A 23,956-nucleotide genomic window follows, 5' to 3' on the forward strand; every position below is an offset into this window, starting at 1 on the left:
TGAGTTTCCCTCGATTTCTGACTCGACAAGCGCCTTTGTTACTGAGACCCTATCAAAACCCATGAGAAATCTCTGCATCACAAGAAATGCATTGGTGCTCAGTCTGCAGCATCTTTCCCAGAACAAACACCAATTGCAAAAACCATACTAAAAATAAACCAAGCACAAGAAGAAGTCTTGAAAAAGCTGTTTAGAACAGCGTACTATGTTGCAAAGAGTGAACTACCGTTGGCAAAATTTAGCAGTCTTTGCAAACTTCAAAAAGCAAATGGCCTAGATCTTGGTTCCACTTACCTCAATGACCATGCTTGCAGAGAGTTTATTGGAGCAATAGCACAAATTTCAAGAGACCAGATTGAAAAGGAAATTCAAGAAAGCAGGTTCTTATCCATTCTTGCAGATGGCAGTACAGACACTGGTATAATAGAACAGGAGTTGGTTCATGTCAGGTATGTGAGAGATAATGGTGATATATCCACATACATGATCAAATGTCAGCCAGTCAAGAGTGCAAATGCTGCAGGTATTTTAGAGGCTATTGATGAAGCAGTGAACACCATGGGTATTAGAGAAGACACATGGAAAAAGAAAGTAGTGTGTGCAAATTTTGATGGTGCTGCAGTGATGATGGGTGAGAAAACAGGAGTAGCTGGGAGACTGAAACAGAGGATACCCCACATCATAACAATCCACTGTGTGGCACACAAGTTAGAGCTAGCCGTGCTGGATAGCGTGAAAGGCTGCGAGTACCTGGTGAAATCTGAAGGTACACTGAAAACCATCTTTAAGATGTACTACTATTCCCCAAAGAAGCGAAGAGAACTGACAGAAATAAGTGAACTGCTAAATGAGAAACTGGCACATTTCAGTGGCCTGAAGAGCACACGGTGGCTTTCAAGCCGGCTGAGATGTCTGAAGGCTGTGGAAAAAAATTACACTCCCACTGTTGTTCATATGGAGAACATGGCAGGAGGAAGTGATGTCAAGTCCGAGGATGCAGCCAAAGCTAAGGGGGTGGTGCAGGAGATGAAGACTGAGAAATTTGTTCGCCTGCATTTCATGTTGGACTACAGTACCATCTTATCCAAGTGCTGTACTGATTTTCAGCATGATAACCTAAACATCACACAACAAATCAGTTAGTTGAGAGCACCACATCACGCTTTACTCAGCCTAAAACAAAACCAGGAGAATACCAGAAAACCTTGGACACAAAGTTCACAGCAAACGAGGATGGTAGCATTTGCTACTGTGGAACTCAGCTCACAAAAAGTCAGCGACCTGCTAGAAGAGGTGAGGGTACAGACAAAGACACCTTTGGTGCAGAGATTCAGAAGATTATTGACAACTCAGTCAAGTATATGGACAATAGATTTAAAAATCTGCGTGAAAAGCCTCTCTCTTGTTTCTTGTTTTTGACCCTTCCACTCTTCCATACCCCAGAGAAGAGCTGGCAAATTATGGGAATGAAGAGGTGGATTATCTTGTCACACATTTTGCCAGTTTGCTAGATGAGGAAGAGAAAGAGAAAATTCCACAAGAATGGATGGATCTAAAAATGTGGCTTGCAGGACACCGGGGTAGCAAGGTAGTTGATTGCTTGTACAGAGATCTCCTCTCTGAGAATCCAGAACACCTCTCTCATATCTTGTTGCTGGTGAAATTAATGCTGACACTTAGTCCATCAGCAGCCATCTGTGAGAGAGGATTTTCTTGCATGAACCGAGTGAAGACAACACATCGTACCTCTCTACACCCTGAAACACTGAATGACTGCATGCAACTCTCCATTAATGGGGAAACAGTTGAATCTTTTTGCCCTGACAAGTCAATTTGTTTCTGGATGTTTTCTGGAAAAGGTTCAAGACACCTGGATCATAAAACTCCGACAAGAACAAAGAGCAGTGAAATGGAGGCCGATGCACAGGAAGAGAAAGCTGATGGAGGAGATGCTATGCCCTCAACGTCGAGTGGCATTTTCTCATCCATGACTTCAGTGGAAATTTCAGATTCAGAATCTGACACAGACTGATTCATGTTCTACACAGTTCTTACAAGTTCATAGAAATTTCTGTTCAATTAGAACCAAATATTTGAGTTGATGATTGTAATTTTTATACAGTTGTTGTAATTTGTGTTTTAACAATTTTTTGATTGATATTTTATTTCCTTTACAATATTATGCATTAAAAATAATCTTTTTTATTCGGGCTACTTAAATTTATTTTGGGCTACCAAAAACTGAAGAGTGCCTGCCCGAAGGGCTACCAGGGATTTTGAAATTTTGCGAGCCCTGCACATGAATAAATGATAATGTTGTGCTCTGTGAAAGCTTTATAAACCTGCATTATTATTTGCTGAAGTTTTGTGTATCCTCTTGACTGCTACGTTTGTCTGGTTTGGTTGGTATGCCTTTTATTATTTCTTAATACTGCAGTGTCACCATATTGATTTGTAAAACATGCCACAGTGCTGGTGTATATAAAAGGTGCTGCATGAAATTAGTTTCAGTTGTATAATTACGAACTGGGTAAATTACAGGAAGGTAACATAATGACATTATAGAGAAATTAGATCTAGTAAATCAGAGGTTGAGTTGGTAGGTGCTGTTGTTTTTTTTTTTTTTCCCAACGTGTTACCTTATTTATTTTTTTTCTACCACAATCTCTCAAACATAACTCTGAGTAATATATATTGCAGACCCAGCTAACACCACATAGGCGTTTTAAAGTTCATATGCTTTTGCATAAAGTACTATTCCCCCCACTCACCCCGGGCCCAGTATTTATATTTGCTACTATTATGAGACATGTTTTATGTCTTACTGTAATGATAAAAAAAAATGTGACATCAGTCTTCCTGTCCCTGACATGCACATTAGTAGCTCTCCTTCATTCAGTGGCAATGGCCTAAACTATATTAATGCAGGTCACTCTTTGGTTCGCATCACTGTATGTTGACTTTCATGCAAAACAAAAATTTGTAAAGCTTCTAGACTATGTTTGAAGTGGAATCATTTGGAGGAAGGCAACATTTATGGGCAGACAGCTACAATACAGAGGAGAACTCCACTGAGAAGGAGCAGTTTGGTTTTATTCCAAGTAGAGGAACAACTCATGCAGTCTTTGCATTGGGACAGCTCACAGAGAAGCATCGATAAAAATGTAAAGGTTTGCATATGGTGGTTGTTTATTTGGAGATATTTTATGACAGAGTACAACATAAAGAGGTCTGGAGGTGTATGGGAGAGAAAGGAGGACCAGAGAAGTATGGTAAGGATTGTCCAAGAAATGTATTTTTCTTCTCAGTACTTGTTTTATCTTGGTAGAGTAATATATATTTCTCTACTTTCCCCTATTGTATTATTAACATGTAGCCTTAGAATGCCTATTCTCACAGACTTACCACTGTCTATAAGGTATTATTTTATATAACTTATCCCCACCTTCACTTCTATATCTATAACCTCAGGCAATTAGATGTAGTAAAAAGACAAGCAGGAGTTAAGTTACACATACAATAATAAATTACTGATATTATTCATCAATAATAACAAAATGCAAAGTACATTTGAATATTGGGAACCATACAACCTGATTAAAATGGTGATATGTAACTCAGGTGGCACACAGACTTGTAGTTACTTAAAATGTCTCTAGTTAAGGCATCATTGGTGCTCCGCTTTCTTCAGAACAGGCCTCAAGCCTGTTCAATATGTCTGCTGAGCTGTGCTCTTCATTGTGCTGTTCTTGTCAGTTCATGGTGTGATGATCTTCATCAGTTGTTAACAAGAGAGAATGATACTTCTACATCATTACAGGTTAGCAATAGAGAGATAATGTGGTTGAGCAAGCAACTTTATAGGTTTTCTGTCCAAACCGTACAGCCAATAGGACATCATGGTATTTAAAGAGACAAGCCAATTCCAAACAGCCATATCTCAGACCAATGGGGGGAAATAGTCCTTTTTAACACCTGCAACCCCCTCCCAAGACCATATGTTAAAGTACACCTTAGCCTACTTGCGGGGGTAGAAAGACTTTAGGAAAGAAACACTCGCCAAACTGGTTTAAGACACATCCCCCAAATCCTGTCGTAAAATTACAAATAGACTCAGTTGTAAAAGGGTGGTAAACACGAATGCTTCTCACCAAAGTAACACTAAATTACATTGCTTTGCCTAAATAACAAATAAAGACATACAAAACATTTATCAAGTTATATGCAAAATCTTACATCACAACAGTACTCAATTGTGGCACTTGGTGCCAACGGCTCGCCTGCCAAGTTGTTTTGCTTGCCTAAGGTAAAGTTATCCCTGATGGAGGATCGAAGGAATCGTGGGGTAGAGGGGTCTCTTCATAGGATTGGCTGTCCCAGAGCTGTTTCAGCTTTCGAATGGCCAAATGGGGGAGGCAGCTTCATGGCTGAAGTCTCCAGGACTCTAACCAAATCCAAACCACATTATGTGATATCATCTACTGTTAAATTCTGCTCCATACTTGTAGTTTATTTTTATTTTTTATACAGTATTGAGGATTTATTCTGTTCTGTGTATTGTATTATATTGACACCCACTGCTTGCCTAACCTACCTAGAAAGGGGTCTATCTTTGAACTGCCTTTCCCAAGGTTTCTTCCATTTTTTCCCTACAAGGGTTCTTTGGGAGTTTTTCCTTCTCTTCTTAGAGAGTCAAGGCTGGGGGGCTGTCAAGAGGCAGGGCCTGTTAAAGCCCATTGCAGCACTTCTTATGTGATTTTGGGCTATACAAAAATAAATTGGGAGTGAGGACTTGGGTTAAAAGCAGTGTTGGGGTAACAGACAAGATCCCACTTAGAGGAGGCCTGCACCAAGGATCTTCTTGAAGTCCTTACCGCTTTGATCTGGGTAAGGATGTGTTGACATGTGAAATAAAAGACTAATCCCCATGGTGCAGGCTTTTTGCTGATGACATTGTGTTGTGTAACACCAGAATGTAGGACATCTAAAGGAAGTTGGATGATTGGATAAGGGCTTTGGAAGATAGATGATTGAAGATAAATAAGAAGACAGAATATCTGAGGTTTAATGATAATCGGGATTCAGAAGTTAGCCAGCATGGAGAGCTACTGAAAAGACTGGACAAGTTTAAATATTTAGGATAAGTGGTAGTCCAAGATGGAGAATTAGATGCAGGGATATCTGTTAGAGTGCAGTGTGGAAGGAACAATTAGAAGAAGGTATCAGGAAGATTGTGTGATCGAAGAATAAAGGAGAGGGTTAAAGGTAAGTTTTTTAGACAATGGGAAGACTAGCAGTGATGTATGGAGCTGAGACATGGGCAGAAGAAGTTAGATGTGATAGAAATGAGAATATTGAGATGGATGTGTGCAGTTATGAAAAAGGACAGCATAAGAAATGAGACAATTGGGTACAACAAAAGTGTGGGAGATATCAAACAAAATATAGGAAAGTAAGTTGAAGTGGTACGGACATGTGATGAGGAGAGGCAATGAATATGTGGGCAAAAGTTTGATGGGAAGAGGATACAAGGGAGGTAAAAGTGGATGTGGATGGATAAAGTAAAAGAAGATCTGAAGGAAAAGGGTCTCACTGAGGAGGTGCAAGACTGAGCTGTACAAAGAAGGTTGATCAAGCATATTTATAATAATAAGAAGAGGAAGTCTGCTACTGCTACCACCAGTACTTTTACCGCCATGGATATGTGGTATTGCAACATTCCAATCCTTTCTATTTTAGATACAGACTTTTTATATTTTCGCTGGGTTCAAGTTATGTACATTAAAACCCCTACTGGTCATGATGTGTTTTGGGATTTAGGCCTGTACACTATATTAAGGTTTGGCTCTAGTCTTTGTTTTTCGTGGCAAGTGTGGATATTTAGTGTTTTCATTAATTATCTGATTAAACTGTAAAAAGCAAAATTACTGTAAGTGAATAGAATTACATTTTCAAAATTTCATTTTTTTCTCAGTTGGGCATTGCCTTCATGTAAAGTATGTAAGCTGCTACTTGCCTCCATTCACCAGAAAAAAAATCAAACTGGTAGGCAGAGTTATTAGACCACATGAAACAAGTATCAGAATGTCCGTGTTGTTGCATTGACACTTCAAGGTGCTTCAAGTTAATGTTCCCAAATAATAACTTCAAATATTCATCCACATTTTGAACCCAAATATGTATTACTACACAGAAAATTATTTGATTTTGATCATGCAAGAGCAACATTTAAAAAAATATATACCACAGTGCAGGTATAGAATAATATTGTCAAAAATGCAAAAGTCACCCCTAAAAGTTCTTTAAAAAATGTTATCAGCAAAAACAAAAACATTCAAAGAAGAGGTGAAGTATTTGAAGAATACTGAGGAGGGAGTACAATAAAGAAAAAAATAACAAATGCTTTTCATATTTGTCAAATGTTTTCCCCTTTAAACAAGTCAGAAACCTATATAGTAGTGAAATATTGATTACAAATCATTTAACAAGTCAGCAGTTAGAAATCACATAATTGACAGTTTTTGACGGGCTGAAATAACTGTTACGACATTTGGAAGTGAAGTATAAAAATGCAAGACAGGCGTCTTTACAGGGGAAGCACCCAGAAGATGAATTGCATGATGAAGCTTTGATGACGAGGAGCTCAGCATAAGAAAATCCTCACAGGTTTTGAGGTTGTAAGCATCACAGACAGGCTGTTGGAGCAACAGCTTTGTCATACAGTAGCAGAGTTTTAAAGATGAAAGTGATTTGTGTGCTTATTTGAGTAAAAATTAAATAAATAAATGTACTGCGTCATGTAGCCTGACTGTTCTAATTGGTTTCCTGTTGCACCATGCTTACATCCTTGGCAGTGCTGCTAAGGTACCAATTGGTTAACACATACATTGCTTAAGTAAGATTACTCTTTTTTTTTTTTTTTTTTGTCCTTTTTCTTAGTCACAGTAGTGTGTGTTACTTGCTTGATCTAAAATTTGTGCTCTGGTATTGAAAAGATTTATTGCACTGCCTCTGAACCACATGCATAAATTGTATACTTCTGATGGTTTTACATTGAATATGAAACTGGCCCTTATTCTCCAAAATGTTAAGCGGTGTTAGTCAAATACTGTAACTTACATTTGGTTGCATAAAATATTTTACAGAGCTGGAAGCACATGGCATTTATTTACTGTTTTTAAAACTTGCTATTTCTAATAACAAACATGCTAGCTAGCTAAAAACCATCAGTGTTAGATTTTGTTTTTTTTTTTTATTTTTGCCATGTGTATACATTTGCACTGATGGTTCCATCCTCTGCAGTCAATTGACTTGTTAACCATTTTCATATTTTGAAAAGCATAGTTGTGGCAAGTTTGAAGTTATCTTAACATCTGTGTCTCAATGGGAGCATTACATTAACTGCATGAATGTATCATATTCAATGCTAGGAATTACATTGCAGAAAAGTTGTTCCGCATCCAATTCACAGCTACAACAGCATCAAAATTATCACAAAAACAACAACAAATATGCTTACGTGTTTACAGTATTAGTATTTTGTATCATAAATCACTATCCCTTGACTGTTGTCAGAAGAGTGATGAGTGTTAATTAAATAATTAATTATTGGGTTCCGTTTTCTCAGTATGAATTAACACTGAACGTGAGGCACAAGATAAGTCGTACCTCACTGAGCCTGTCACAATGCAACATATAAGAGAAGCCATATCTCAGGAAACAGCCAATATACCCACAGCCAGCTGGCTTGTTGGCTTTGCTGCTGTGTATTAGTTATAGTTGTGCTTAAAAGTTCGTGAACCCTTTAGAATTTTGCATATTTCTGCATAAATATGACCTAAAACATCATCAGATTTTCACTCAAGTCCTAAAAGTAGATAAAGAGAAACCAGTTAAACAAATGAGACACAAATACTATACTTGGTCATTTATTTATTGAGGAAAATGATCGAATATTACATATTTGTGAGTGGCAAAAGTATGTGAACCTCTAGGATGATCAGTTAGTTTGAAGGTGAAATTCGAATCCGGTGTTTTCAATCAATGGGATGCCAATCAGGTGTGAGTGGGCACCCTGTGTTATTTAAAGAACAGGATCTATCAAAGTCTGCTCTTCACAACACATGTTTGTGGAAGTATATCATGGCACGAACAAAGGAGATTTCTAAGGACCTCAGAAAAAAAGAGTTGTTGATGCTCATCAGGCTGGAAAAGGTTACAAAACCATCTCTAAAGAGTTTGGACTCCACCAATCCACAGTCAGACAGATTGAGTACAAATGGAGGAAATTCAAGACCATTGTTACCCTCCCCAGGAGTGGTCGACCAACAAAGATCACTCCAAGAGCAAGGCGTGTAATAGTCGGTGAGGTCACAAAGGACCCCAGGGTAACTTCTAAGCAACTGAAGGCCTCTCTCACATTGGTTGATGTTCATGTTCATGAGTCCACCATCAGGAGAACACTGAACAACAATGGTGTGCATGGCAGGGTTGCAAGGAGAAAGCCACTGCTCTCCAAAAAAACATTGCTGCTCGTCTGCAGTTTGCTAAAGATCACGTGGACAAACCAGAAGGCTATGGGAAGAATGTTTTGTGGACGGATGAGACCAAAATAGAACTTTTTGGTTTAAATGAGAAACGTTATGTTTGGAGAAAGGAAAACACTGCATTCCAGCATAAGAACCTTATCCCATCTGTGAAACATGGTGGTGGTAGTATCATGGTTTGGGCCTGTTTTGATGCATCTGGGCCAGGATGGCTTGCCTTCATTGATGGAACAATGAATTCCTAATTATATCAGAGAATTCTAAAGGAAAAATGTCAGGACATCTGTCCATGAACTGAATCTCAAGAGAAGGTGGGTCATGCAGCAAGACAACGACCCTAAGCACACAAGTCGTTCTACCAAAGAATGGCTAAAGAAGAATAAAGTGAATGTTTTGGAATGGCCAAGTCAAAGTCCTGACCTTAATCCAATCGACATGTTGTGGAAGGACCTGAAGCGAGCAGTTCATGTGAGGAAACCCACCAACATCCCAGAGGTGAAGCTGTTCTGTATGGTGGAATGGGCTAAAACTCCACCAAGCCGTGTGCAGGAATGATCAGGAGTTACCGGAAACGTTTAGTTGTAGTTACTGCTTCAAAGGGGCGTCACATTTGTTTAACTGGTTATCTACTTTTAGGACTTGAGTGAAAATCTGATGATGTTTTAGGTCATATTTATGCAGAAATATAGAAAACTCTAAAGGGTTCACAAACTTTCAAGCACAACTGTATCTACTCTAGTGCTGCCATCTAGTGGATAACCACAAAACCTCCTTTATTTCTTTCTTTCTTGGGCAAAAAATATTGCTCTAAATAGACAGTCTATAGTTATGTTCTCCTGAAAAAGGTATAAAGCTGCTTTATGTTTTGGAACAACTAGATTTTTTTAGAAGATGAATATTTTGATGATAATGTCAGTGACTGAGATGACGACGATGATGCTGTGGAACCTTTGAGCCCTGGCACTGATGCAAGATCTCTGGCCTGGTGGTGTTGGCTGGCAGGACAGCACTACTTGGACATTCTGCCACCTACTTAGCACAAACAGTCACCAACTACCAAATGTGTTGTGTGCAACAAGTGTGCTATGTTTACAGCGCAAGTGCCTCTGCACCTGCACTTTGCATGGTGCCATCCTTCAAGGACTCAAATGGAGTCCTTTAGACGTGTCGCTGGTCTAAATAAAGTAATTAGCCACTTCTTTACATTTTTATCAGAATTGCTTTCTAATACATTCATATAAAGGAGTTCATGATTTATCTTCTATGCATTGACCTATACTGCAACCTCCTGGTAATAAAGGGTTCAGCAGTCAGTGTGTTAATGGGGCATTTAATGAGGTTCCTTCTATCTTTTCCTTCCCTTTCTCTTTAAATTGGCTGTTCTGCCTGTTGAACTTAAATGAAGGTAAGGGAACCAACCACTCTTGGAATAGTGAAGTTTATTCAGTGCATTTACATGCGCACACAGAACTGGGATAAGGTGGATAACCTGGTGAAGGCGGAATCCTGGTTTCTTAAAATTCCACGTTTATATGCTCAAGTACACTTCTGGAGTTCTCCTTTGGCAAAAACAGCATTAAACTGCACAAAAAAAGAGTTTAACATTATCATTGGCCACCATGATTCTAAAAACAAGCATTAAGCCTGTGTTTATTTTCTTATGTTTTATAAATACACTAAGTCCTTGATTAGCGGTGACGTAAATAACATCCATCCCCCCGTTTTACATTTTGACCTGAGCCTCTGATGACTTGCTGTGACACCCAGTTATACTATTTCAGCATTACAGGACAAACAGGATTACAACTAAACTAACACTTTATTAATATGTTTCTGTTTCCTAATTGCCCTCAGCTCACTCTTTTCTTCCTTGGTGTGCAGTTGAGCCCTGTGATGGAGCAGCATACTGGTACATGTGTTTCTTGCCTTACACCCAGTGGTGCTAGAATAATGATAATGTGGGTATTTTATTTAATTAAATTAAGTATTGAGTTCGGTAACTCATTACTTGACAGAGTAATCGGACTACATAACACACATTACTTTTTTTGTGTTACCCTGCTGTGCTTGAGAGTGTGCTGCTGAGTTTTAGCTCTGTTCAATCAACTCATCAACATAAATCTAGGAATTTCTGGAATATTCAGACAGAATATTTCAACCATGAGAAAGAATAATGCGATCACCTGGGCATTTGCCTCAGAAAAGTTCATTTTGTGGGCAGTTTGACCTGTGGCTGATGAAAGTGTGTGTGAAGCCATCATATGCACAGGCAAACGGAGTGCAGGGAACATGACCAAACTACACATTCCTCAACTGTAACCCAATTAAGGGTTATGTGGCAAATTACCAGGTTACTCGCAGAGAAATCTACATATGTTAATGCGGTTTCTGTGAAAAACTGGATTATTAAACACACTGAGTGACAGATGAATGTTACAAAAATTCAATAATTGCTTATGCCTGACTATAAACAAGCAGAAAATGATTCTTTTGTTTTTTCCGTGAGGTGTCGAAATTAGCCAATTAGTCAGTTGCCCTGGGCCTGCAACATTTGCATTGCAAAAAGAAAAATCAGATAGTTTTGAGAGAGGATATTAAGTATTAGATAAAGTAAAAAGGAGACCAGCTAATGTGTATATGATGTGTAATAATGTGTTCAAGTTCTCGGTGATTTACAAAGAGTCACATATTAAGAGATGCCTTTAATTGTCATTCAGTGCTTTTCAGTTGCATTTGCACAAACACAAATCAGCCAGAAGTTCAAGAATCCCTGACTTTTTTCACCCACTTAAATAAGTTTTTTTGTTTTGTTTTAACAAGAAAAATCTTGAATGAACTGTCCTCTGAAGGAATGGCTGCACGGAATGAAGGTGAAGAAGAAACTGCCTCCTCTTCAGCCATCTCCACTATGACTGTGTCCACTCCAATCTACCAGACCAGCACTGGGCAATATTGTGAGTATCGGTTACAACACTGAAAATGGAACATAAAAGGTAAAAAATGTGCATGTCTACAATCTCCAGCTGAGTCAACAGATGGCCCACAGTTTAGGCTGGAAATCATTAACTCTTCCTAGATCTGACGTGTAACTCTCAGGCAGAGTCTCACTCAAGAGCTCCTCTGTTTCTAGAACACAAGCTTTTTCTCAGTTTTTTTTTTTTTAAAAAGGTAGGACCATCAACTAATTCAGCCAGTTGCGAGATACTAACTAATCTTTGCATGAAAGTATTGAGAAGATTGTTAACTAAGAACCCTTATCAAATATAGCAGGTGTTTCTAACATTTCTGTCTGAAATCTTGCCTTGTGACTTTGCCAGTTCAGAGCTTTTCATCCACTATAATGACTTTAGTCAGAGCTCTGTGTCAAATTGCACCAGATGTTGACGTCTTATGGTAGAACCACTGGGTCAATACCTGTGAACATTTAAATTAGGCAGTTTATAGGAAATTAATGTGCTAACTAATAGCATGGTTTTAATTGGTTTATGAATGAAATATAGTAGATAATTCTGTCATACTTTTATGAACGGGCAACTGGAATAGTAGATGAAAATAAAGCATGTAACGTAACTTAATTGAGAGGAAGGAGAAAAAGCCTTTGATACAGTTCTGCACAGAAGTTTATAAAATAAATACTGTAAAATATTAGGTCTCCTTGTAAAATTGAATATAAACCAATAGTTTGAAAGTCGGGTCTTTTTGTAAGTGACACTCCTGAAATGTATGAATGATCTCACACGTGCTTAGCATGGATAGAGCATTGTCACAGCCTTTTTTCTTCAGGCTGTTCATAATACTAATTACATTTAATTTTCAGTTTTGTGCCTTTGATTGCTTAAAATAAAAATTCAAATAAAGAAAAAAATATGTATATATATCTTATGCAGAATTCTGTCGGATTGAAATTTAGATGCCACTGAGAGTCATGGAACCAAGTTGAGGGCCATCTCTTCACAATTTCTAGGCTTAACTAACTTTTCAAAATTGTTAACATTTTTTGTTTGCTTTTCAGTTGCTATCGCACCGAATGGAGCAATCCAGCTGGCCACAGCCAGTGGAGACTCGATCCAGGGTCTGCAGACGCTAACCATGGCAGGCACTGGCACAACCCCACAAGGAACCACCATTCTGCAGTATGCACAGACACCTGACGGACAACAAATACTTGTGCCCAGTAATCAAGTGGTGGTACAGAGTGAGTAATTCTTTACACGTCAGTGTCGTTAGTGTCATGACTAGAATTTCTCTTTTCTTTCACGTACCGCACTGCAATAGCTTGAACATGCTTGCTAAGACACAGAACGTGTTTCATTACAATTTTTTTTTTCCTGCTTTCAAAATCCATTCAGTCCTAGAGGACCCTGTGGCTGTGCATTGTTATCTCACCCAGTATGACAGTTTGTCGTTCTTCTTTTTAATCAGTGTCAGTGCTTAGTTAGCTGTTCTTTTTTTATTCTCTCACTTGTGTTTTTTCCAAAACTTAAATGCTTAAATTTCCTTTGCTATATTCATTTGATCTGTTTCACTCATTCCTATTGAGTTTGTCCAAATAATTGTGCCCAAATGTTGAAGACACCGAATATAAAAGGGGAGCTTGATTGGTTTGCTTTATTTGTAAGAAATAAGAAAGGGAATTCATTTATCCCCTTTATAATTCAGTGCGGCTTGCACCCATGTGTGTGCCCTGTTAACTGTCAGCATTTGTGTACAATTAATGGAGCAGACTTTACAGAAAAAAGGCAAGGTAAAAAGAGAAATAAGCATGTAAAGTGATGGCATGGAATGCACATATTTTGGAATTTCTTTGTAGTCCAGATAACAGAACAATGAGATCAGTTAAAAGTAAGAATGACACACCCGTTGGGAAATTGGAGTAAAACCCGCAGGACTGAACCATTGTTGTAGATGTATTTCTTGCTCAAGTTTAGCCTGTAGTGAAGGAAGAGGTGGCTGACGCATCACTGATTAGATTTTTGTTTTTGTGCCACTTTCTCCAGCTTCTGCTGGTGACATGCAGGCCTACCAGATTCGGAGTAGCACAACAACATCATCTCTGCCCCAGACAGTGGTGATGACATCTCCTGTCAGCATTGCATCCCAGACAACCAAGACAGATGACCCCCAGATGAAGAGAGAAATCAGGCTAGCGAAAAACAGGTGAGCTCTCCTAGCAGCCCCAGGGGATAGTTTTACATCAGAGCAGTTATACTGAAGCAGCATTTAACATATTTTTACAATGCTGTTTGATTGTTAAGACCATGTCACATTACACAATTCTTCCAGCAATTTTCTTTCGTACCCTCATTTACATAATTTCAAAGAGTCCCAAAAAGTACAGTGGTGTAGTGTGATATACCCAGTGACGCACTCTGACTAGTCCACAAATTGCCCCAACAAAATCAGACAGCTTTGTCTTTAGTCGTAGGAATGGGCTCTGTGTGCACGAGAGCTGACAAACAATGAATAATCACCAAAAAGCACAATGCATATAATGCAGTGATGAGGAATAAGAAATGCCAGTGTTTTGAACCTCACAGGCAGAAAAGAAGCTTGTCTGTCTGATGTTTTGTGTTTTATGTACCATAATAAAATGTAAAAACAAAAAGAAGAAAGAAGGGCAGACATTGCGGCTGAACTCGCCATACCTTTTAGCCCTTCATACAAAACTAACTCTGTCAGGCAGCACACTGTTGGCTGTCTGTCAGAAAAAAGGATGAGCAGGACTGTGCTGGAAAGTCATCAAGCAGTCTATAAATTTCACATGCCCAGAGATTTTCAGTCGTGTAAATTAACAAGATCATTCCACAAGATCAGCAGCAGCAGTCGGCAAGCCTGACATACTCTACGACTAATAAGTCAGTCAGTCATTATCCAACCCGCTATATCCTAACACAGGGTCACAGGGGTCTGCTGGAGCCATCCCAGCCAACACTGGGCACAAGGCAGGAACAAATTCCCGGGCAAGATGCCAGCCCACCGCAGAATGACTAATAATAATAATACATTTTATTTATATACCTCCTCGCCCATGCTCAAGGCACGTGTTTAATGTGATATCGTCTTTAAGACTTTAAAGTTAGCGTGGTCCATCTGGCCAGTGCCATTGAAAATGACAATTCATTGCGAGTACCTTTAAGATAGTCAGCAAAAAGGTTCATGACAGATTCTGCAACATATGTAGATAGATAGATATGGAAGGCACAATTGATGAATAGAACTTTATTTGTCCCTAGGGGGAAATTTGGCTTTTTACACATTCTTATTTAATAAATAAATTCATAAATAGATAAATGATTTCATGTTGGAAAAGTAGATAAATAAATATCTATCTATCTATCTATCTATATATATATATATATATATATATATATATATATATATATTATATATACACACACACACACTTTGGTCTGAATGCACACAAGAATGACTAAAAGAAAGAAAAATTTATAAAGAAAGACAAGAAGAGTTCTGACTTGGCGGTCATATATTTACATGCTTAAAAAAAATCACAAACGTATAATCTAAAACTTCACACTTTTTGATTTTTGTAGTGTTCCTCACATCAGGTCTGTCTTAAGAGTCCGGCAGTAGTTGACCAGAATACTGGGTCCCCCACTTGTGTTGGAAATGTCCTGATGAAATCACTTGCCATGTTAATCACTGACCTGCTCAGGTTTTCTGTGAAAATGTCCAAGCGAGAGACACCAAGAAATGACTCTTTAATGACATTCTGCATGCCATTATTTGATGTGACCTGAGAAGGTAACTCACTTTTTCCCAGTTGTTTCCATCTGATGATTTCCCAAAACATTTGTGCAGACACTTTTGAAGTTTTGCCGAGCAGCTTTCTCAACTTTATTCTACTCTTCTTCATATCTCTCATCTTTTAACGCTTCTCTGAAGTGAGCTGAAGACCTACAGAAATGCCTTCCTTAACCTTGGCATCACAGATTTGGATAAGGTTATCTCTCAAATATGTGATTCCCATTTGGGTTCTGTCCACTGCTTTTTCAGAAGTCCAAATTTGATATGCAGTGGAGGAAGGTAAACTTTCTCAGGATCAACAGATGGACCGTATGATGCATTTACTTTTCCTGGAATATTTTGGCCACACTTTCTGAATGTGGTGGTGGTAGTAGTTCTTGTCTGTACTGTCCCACTCATACAAAAAGCAACACAATTTGGTGTAATGAACAGAAGTGCAATCATCTTTAGATATTCACAGGTATTCCACATAAATTGCTTATACTAAATTTGTTCCTAAAAGTAGTGTCATGTTCTCATAAGACTGTTTCATGTTAGTGGCATGTTGTGCTCTACTTTAGCTACAGAACTGAATGTTATGGATAAGGATGAGCTTTTGAGCTGACTTTAGAAGAGTCAATGAAAAGCACCACATCGTGTTCATGGCAATGCATCTCCATATATATTCTCTTTTTTATCTAATAGTGGTAATATTTGAAAAATATAGTTACTTATTAATATTTTTTAAATTAAGCCATGAAAATATGATGGTAGTATTATCACAAGAAACCTTAGCCTGACAGGAACAAATATTCATATGTTTGGTTTTGTCATAATAAATTATGCTTAGAATACCCACCCCAATCCTTGGGACAGTATTGAGCTGACTAGTTATGCGATTATTTCTTTAAGATCCCCCAGAGTACCACATGAATAAGTGAGGGTGTCCTACAGAGGCCCTGATTTTTACCTTTTACTTTTGCTGCGGTCTTGACAAAGCTGGTTGTTTTTTTAACTTAAATTTATTAACAAAAGTATGTTTGCTGCTCATGTTTATTACACTGCCCGTGTTTTTTAAACGATAATACAAAATGAATTTGCCATTTCAAAAACAGCCCTTATGTTATTAAATAAATGTTATTTTTACTAGTGCCAATATTTCTTAATTATGACATAAAACAAGCACGAATTTTAGAGAGATAAATAATAGCGAGTAATTACCCAAATATTGATGTTCACCACTGCAGATTAGTGTTGGATCAGCACTAAATTATCGACCATGGTATCGATGCCATCTTTCGACCTCAGTGCTGGTACCAAAATGATTCAGAAGCAAATAATGAATAAAGCTAAAACCCCCCTTCTTAAACCTGCCTCCCCCGTGAAGCCTTGATCTCATTGAAGGAAGAAGGAGGGGGATCCCCCCGAAGTCTCAATCACACAAGTTCTGTGGTGAAGTCTTCAGCGCTTCGAAGCTTTATACCATGAGTAGTCTGCCTCTTGTTAAGCGTTTTTGGTTGAGGTAGATGACATACTTTTATTTCTGGTACCAAAAAATAGTGAAATGCTGGTACCATGCTGTTTTAATAATTAGGTTTTTAGGTACTTTTCCAGTATCGGCATACCGCATTATACCGCGCAACCCTACTGCAGATATTTTTGATGACATCAAAAGCTGCTTTCTACTTGTGTGGCTGAATTATTACTTTTTAAATAAAATTATTTTCAGAAATTATTTCTGAAAATACGTAAAGCATCAAAAGTCTTTTTTTTTTAATTTAGACATTTTTACATAATGTAATTACAGATACTGTTATTCCCTGGATTCAGCACTGGAGCATTTCTGTCAGCATCAGCCACATTTAACATGAGTGTAACTTATATTGTGCTTTCTATCCACCTACAACAAGTCCACATAAAAGAAAAAAGCATTGTGTGAGGTAGTGGCACCACTCAAGTAATCCACAGAAAGGTTGTCAGCCCCAACACCTGTGCAGCTTTGAAAAGTGAGCGGCATGAGTGAAGTCAACCTACCTTCTTCATGACACTGTCACCAACAGTGGCAGTGTAACATGTCACGTTCTTGTCACTTTTCCTTGTTGGATCATTACAAGCAGCTGAATCCCATTCTCACTACAGGTAGTTTTTTACGTTGTTATGAGCGTGTGTCAGTGGATCACCCTCCTGATTGATCTTGGTTTAGCAGTCAACCCAGAATGAGAAGGGGCGCTGTCACTAATGGCATCATCGTCTCTTTCTGTTCCCACAGGGGATCTTAACTTGGTCAGGTCTGGTTTGGTGCTGTCTATCTCGAGCGTCTTTCCAGAATGAGACGCCACCTTCTGTGACTGTCTCGCCTCTCGTACTCCTTCACCTGAAAGGGCATCTTCTCCTGACTGTATTGTAAGAAGAGAGAGAGAGACAGACAGTGCCATTTGTGACGATGCCCACTTGAGAGGTAGAACTGATTACCCAAGATGAGTCCGGAGAATGATCCATAGACACACGTGTGACAGCAGATAAATGCAAGCGACCACTAAACCCTGAAGTCCATCCAACCTCTATCTGGACATAATATGGACACTGGAGATGTGTTTTACTGCCAGGTGTAAATGTAATGCAGCTAAAGTATTTACAGATGCAGTCTATACAGTATGTGAAACACACTGTAGTCTCCTTAGCGTTACATTTTTTCTCGAAAAAGTATGCAAAAAGCGTTGCATTTTTTGGCTTGAAAAATTACGTATGTATTAAATCTCATCTTTCTATGGTAAAATGGGCAAAACACTGAAAGTACAAAGTCAGAAGTGTAGAAAGTATAATAATGATACAAATAATAATGATAATAATAAAATAATGCTAATACCGTATACACTGTCAAAATGTGTCGTTTGTGTGGTATATCTTGGAGAACGGTGCAATATAAAATCCAACATCACCGCATCATTCCATGTGGATTTTCTTTCCTTTTCCACTGATCAGCTTTTGAACAGCACACTGCACATGTGCAAATGAGACGAGCATCGCTTTCGGATTTATCAGAATTACTTTTGATTTCAGTGTCTGTTTCAATTTCACTGCATGAAGACAGATTCACTTCGTCATTACTGCTTGTTTCACTGTCAAGGGTGGTAAACGTTTCTTGTGAGACTCCATTATGAGACTAGGAGAAGACGTCTGCACCGCTGCCTGGGTAACACTCAGGGCTGTCGCTTACCTTTAGCGTTTTTAGGGCAACACTCAGCTCTAGCATTGTTAGCATTTTTACAGCCCGATTATTCCTCAGGTCTAACGCTTGCCTGTGACGTGTCTATACAGTTGCCCAAATGGCGCTCTGACTACACTAATGAGGTTCGGGGTCTTTGAGAAAACACAGTCATTGTGTGCCATGTGTAACCTCTTTTGAATAAGTGGTCTGCTTTGAAAAGATAAGTTTGACACCCTTTCTGCAGCTTCAGTTTTAGTGATTTAAGCATTTTGCTTCTATTTTATAATTGTTTCAGCCATCATGTGGCCTCCATGAAAATTTCCTGGCACCCTGTATAGTGGGGTGCGGCCATCCCTGATGGAGAACCACTGATTTACAGTGCTGCTGTGGTTCAACCTGATCCAAACTAGTAGGCGACATGCTTTCGCCAGCATTTCGTCTGTGGCGCCAAAAGCGTAGCCACTGCATACAGAAAAATGTTGAGGCCACAATGTAAAGGGTTTTAAAGTGTGCAGAATAACGGAAATGGGAAGTTACGGTGGCTCACATGGAGACGCTAATGCTGCGTTCAGTTTGAACTGGCAAGTCAGGATATCTGATTTCCAAGTAGGATGTTTCAACTGAAACGCCCACAGAAGTTTGACCTCCTACTTGGAGCATCCAGGGAGCCTCAGCCATAAAAATCCAAGACGACTACACTACACATCGCAAGTAAGTGAAAGCTGTAGTATTATACTCTTTATTAACAATTCTGTTAATCTGTGTCTCATTAAAGCAGCTGTACGCACCATATTGTCCAACTTCTAAATGTAAACATGAAAACCACCCATTACCTGGTAATTTGAACAGCATAGCAACAACTTGTTAACATTTTGCAGTGTGGCATCTGTTGAAATGTATTTTGTAACGCCTGTAAGTAATAAACTGCATTACACTTTTCATTCCAACAGTTCGTGCATCACAAACATTTAGCACTGCTGTTGAGAATCCTCTTGCAAAAAAAGGGAATAACTTGAGACCACAGAAAAACTAGCACTATAACTTAATAAATGAACATTTCAACCTAATGTGGCATCATCCCAGCTCCGACTTCGGAGGTACAATCTAATCTGGGGAGAAGGCCCCATGTTGTCTCCATTGATAATTTCAGTTTCTTTTGGTGTGCCATGCAGTTGGTGTTCAGCTGGAGTCCGCTCCTTCATCTCTTCACTTTCCATGGTGACACCACATTCCTCCTGTTAAACAGAACTCCTCTTGTCTTGCAGAGAAGCAGCACGTGAATGTCGCCGGAAGAAGAAAGAATACGTCAAATGCCTAGAAAACAGAGTGGCTGTCTTGGAGAACCAGAACAAAACTCTCATTGAGGAGCTGAAGACTTTAAAAGACCTTTACTGCGTCAAGACGGGGTAATGCTATCCTCCACTGCAGAGGCTGTCACCAAAAAACAAACACACACAAAAAAATACAAAAAAAACAAAACAAACAAAAAAAAGACTTGGGGTTGGGATTGTTAATATTATATTTTTCTTGTTTTTATTATTTTTTTTTTTTTTTCCTTTTGCGAATTTTTAACAAGTGGTCGAGGGAAGAAGAGACCAACATTTTTAAAGTGTTTTTACCTTTTTAAAAAAAAAAAAAAAAACATGGAAAAACTAGCGTCAGCACTTTATTACGAGGGGGCTGTTGCTTTTTTTGAAAAAACAAAAAAAATTGAGGAGGACTGTAGCAGATCTTTTTGAGACCACGGCTGGACTGTGAAGCTGGCGTGAGGTGTTATAAGGTTTGCTTGGCTGGCTGGTGTGCACCTTATGCAGTCACCTTTTCATGTAGGACCAGCTCAGTAGGAAACGGCGGCTCTGTACTTTTTAATTGATAGTTTGTGAAATCTTGACTGCTGCCATCAGCAACTGTATAGTGCAATGCATCGGTCCTTTGCGAATCAGAAATCTGTATTGGCTATTTGGGGGTGGTTAAAAAGACGTGACTTTTTAACCGAAAAAAGTGAGAGTCACAGCAGGTCAATTATTTAGCTGACATTTTTATTTTGCTTTGATTTGAATAAACCAGTAGACATTGGCTTCAGTCTTCTCAAGGTCCATCAGTTTTGTTTTTTTTTTTTGTCCATGACGCTGTCAGATGTTGCTACCTAACGTGACAGATGTGATGAATTCAAATGCTCAATTTTTGTTGAGGTTTGAAAAGAAACATTTGTCTTTTCTAATTTGTTTTCCTTTTATTGGATACTGGGGTCTGGGACAGAACAGGAGCCAAGTGATGCCCCTGTATGCCGTAAGTCCAGTGATGGGATCTCACTTCAACTAAGGGAAGTTGCACTCATACTAATTTGAGTTGCTAGCAAGGTGGAAAACACCCATTGGGCCCACGTAAGCCTCTTCCATAAATCGGAGGCACAAGACGCACTTTTCCAGGATTGACATAAGAGAGAAATTACAGGAAAACGCTAAATTCAAGTTGCTATTTGTGATGGTAGTCGTCTCCAGCTGGGTTCTTTCCCCTTGCTAGATGAACCGTTTTTCGTGTGGGCCTCTTATTTGTCTACATTTGTAAATGCTCAGTTTTAGTATTTTGTGTCTGTTTTTATTTTACTGCTAATACACAGTGAGTAAAAATAAGCAGTTGTCTTCTGTGGTGTCCTAAATCTTTTTATTATTCTTATATTAGTCACATTACATACAAAGCTCTGTTATCTTGTCATGATGTGAATCTGTACAATTAACCTGCATTCTCCAATGCAGGGCCATGGGACAATGGAGAGTATTCTGGTAGCCAGGCTGGAAGTTGTAGAGACCAACCCAGGGTGGGATGCCAGCCAGTCATGGGATGTGCTCACTCATAGATAAGCTTACTCATCCACTTGATCCAACAGTGTGTCTAGCAGGAGTGGAACAGGTTCAGTGGTGGGAAGTGCACTATGGGAAGGTTGTCCAACTTTGATTAGATAAACTTATTAATCCCAAAGGGGAAAGTCAGGTGCATACAGCAGCACAAAAATAATAAACAAGGATACAGACACTCAGGACAAATAGTACAGCCAATCGATCAATAAGGAAATAAAAATCAACAAGTTCATCGGGTGGAAGCCTTTGAATTTCCTGATAACAGTCGGCAAAAAAGACCACCAGAGGTCAGAAGCTATAAACATTGCCAAAGAGCATTCAAGCATGTGCCTGCAGCACAGTGTGACGCCGAAGTATAAACTGCTTACAGTGGTGTAGCCAAGGCACATACAACCGCTAATTGTGTAGGCTCAATGTCGGTCTTCTGCTGCAGGTCACTGATGTCACGCTAGCTTTACAAAGCATCATGGGGCTCTGGGAAAAAAATTAGTCAAAGCTGTACGTGCACCAGATTTCTCTGGCGACCACTGCACTTTGACTGATTTTGCCAATGAATACTACACTCGATCAGTCTGTCGAGAATGAAACCCTTGAATGTATGTGCTGTGAGCGAGGATGTGGGTATTGTGGACAGCAGTTATGTTCTGTTGAATTTGTTTCAGTTAGCTGACACTTCTCTAGTGTCTTCAAGTGGGGAAAAGAAACATCAATTATAAATACAACATGGGAGACATTGGCCTGCTGGAAGCAACCTCTGGAAAGGATTTAGGGGTTTATGTTGACACATTTCCGTTGACTAAGCAGTATGAACAAGTGACTAAAAAGGCAAATAAAATGTTAGACTACATCCTGAAAAGAGTTGATTATAAAGCAAGGGACATTGTGCTTACTGGTGAGACCACCTATGGAGTATTGAGTGCTGTTCTGGTCACCAGGGTACAGGAAAGCCATAGCAACACTTGAAGCAGTACAGAAGAGAGCAACAAAGTGCATCATGGGACTTGAGGACTACTGTGGCAGACTCAGAAAATTTTAAACTATTTATTCTGAAGAGAGAAGACTGCAGTGGGTTGATAAAGGAGATCCTTTAGAATTTTTTCAACTACATGATGAATCACATACTCTGGGACATCAGTGGAGATTAAGTGGAGGTGCAGTTAAGACTGAAGCCAGGAAGCACATCTTTACTGAAAGAGTTGTGGGAGTTTGGAACAAACAACCAAGACATGGAGTTGGAGCAGAAACCTCAACAACCTTTAAGAATGACCTGTTGGAAATATTGGGACAGCGTGCATATTAACTAAACAAATGGGTGAAAAATTGACTCTTGTTTGTGAAACTTATGTTTGTATATTTAAGTGTTAGGCTACTCTTAAGTTTAATGTCAGTAAATGTAAAGTATACTTAGGAACATGTGAGGTTTGAATTCACAATGGGAGGTCTGAAAATTGAGAATTCCATCTTATGAGAAGTGGACTCGATGCTATCAACTGCCAGACGGTGTTCAGAAGCCATTAAGGCTAACAAAGTCAGGTTATATAGCGCCTTGATGTGTGCAGTACAAGCCACAGGAGGTTCTGCTCAAGCTTTATAACACACCAGTAAAGCCTCATCTGGAGTTCTGTGTGCAGTGTTGGGCTCCAGGTTACAAAAAGGACATAACAGCACAAGAAAAGGTCCAAAGAAGAGCGACTAGGCTGATTGCAGGGCTACAGGGGATGAGTTATGAGGAAAAGATTAAAAGAGCTGAGCCTTTACAGCTGGGGTATTGAACTCCAGTCCTGGAGGGCCCACCTGTGCGTGTCACACAAAATCTAAAAATAAAGGTAAAGGACTCAGGAAGGTTGATTTCTCAGGTCGCCAAAACTTTTTGATGTTGTTCTTAAAAAAAAAAACCATCAAGAATTTTGGAAATGTCTGCTGTGGCAGAATGACCAGCACCAAGCTGTGGAATTAAATAACAGGTTTATTTACCAGAAATAATTTGCTTCTCATTAAGAAACTGGTTGGAGTGAAATTGGCTGGAGTTTGAAGCCCCAATTTTAGCTGGTGTTCTTTCGGCTCTTTTCACATGTCATTTGTTTGGTGTTCATTTAATGAAGAATCAATTTGGAGGGCTGAATCCTTAAAAACAGGGCTATTACAATGAAGGAAAAAGAAGTTAATTAGCATTGAAAACTGATCACTGATAGGAAAAGAGTTAGGATGAAAACCTGCAGCCACTGTGGCCCTCCAGGCCTGGAGTTTGACACCCATGATTTACAGTTTTAAGTAAAAGAAGATTAAGAGGTGACATGCTTGAAGTGTTTAAAATTATTAAGGGAATGAGTCCTGTGGAGGGACATTGGGACTTTAAAATATGTTCATCAAGGACACAGCTGGAGACTCAAATTTAAAACTCTTCCTGATGTTAGGTTTAAATAATTGAGCTTTAATGGGCTGAATGGCCTGTTATAATCAAGATTGTTGTAACGTTATTTACCCAAGCCCCCGTTACCTTTTTTGGCAGGGTGCACCAAGTCCTTGAACTTGCTGGTGAATCTGCAGGGAGCCACAACTACTGGACTACTGTCCATGTTATTGTGCCGTAATTGACC

The 23,956-nt window shown here is 39.0% G+C and overlaps 1 protein-coding gene across 2 annotated transcripts in view; it reads left to right on the plus strand.

Moving 5' to 3' along the window:
• atf1 (activating transcription factor 1) overlaps nt 1–20,577 on the plus strand; it is a 62,034-nt gene extending 41,457 nt beyond the window's left edge. For both annotated transcript variants that reach the window (XM_039746746.1, XM_039746747.1), the window contains exons 4-7: nt 11,367–11,500; nt 12,559–12,741; nt 13,544–13,703; nt 19,767–20,577. In XM_039746746.1, the coding sequence (XP_039602680.1) occupies nt 11,367–11,500; nt 12,559–12,741; nt 13,544–13,703; nt 19,767–19,911 (622 nt within the window). In that variant the 3' untranslated portion in view covers nt 19,912–20,577. The remainder of the gene's footprint in view (nt 1–11,366; nt 11,501–12,558; nt 12,742–13,543; nt 13,704–19,766) is intronic.
• The last annotated feature ends 3,379 nt before the right edge of the window (nt 20,578–23,956 follow it).

Source organism: Polypterus senegalus, chromosome 3 (assembly GCF_016835505.1).
Source record: "Polypterus senegalus isolate Bchr_013 chromosome 3, ASM1683550v1, whole genome shotgun sequence".
Lineage (NCBI taxonomy): Eukaryota > Metazoa > Chordata > Cladistia > Polypteriformes > Polypteridae > Polypterus > Polypterus senegalus.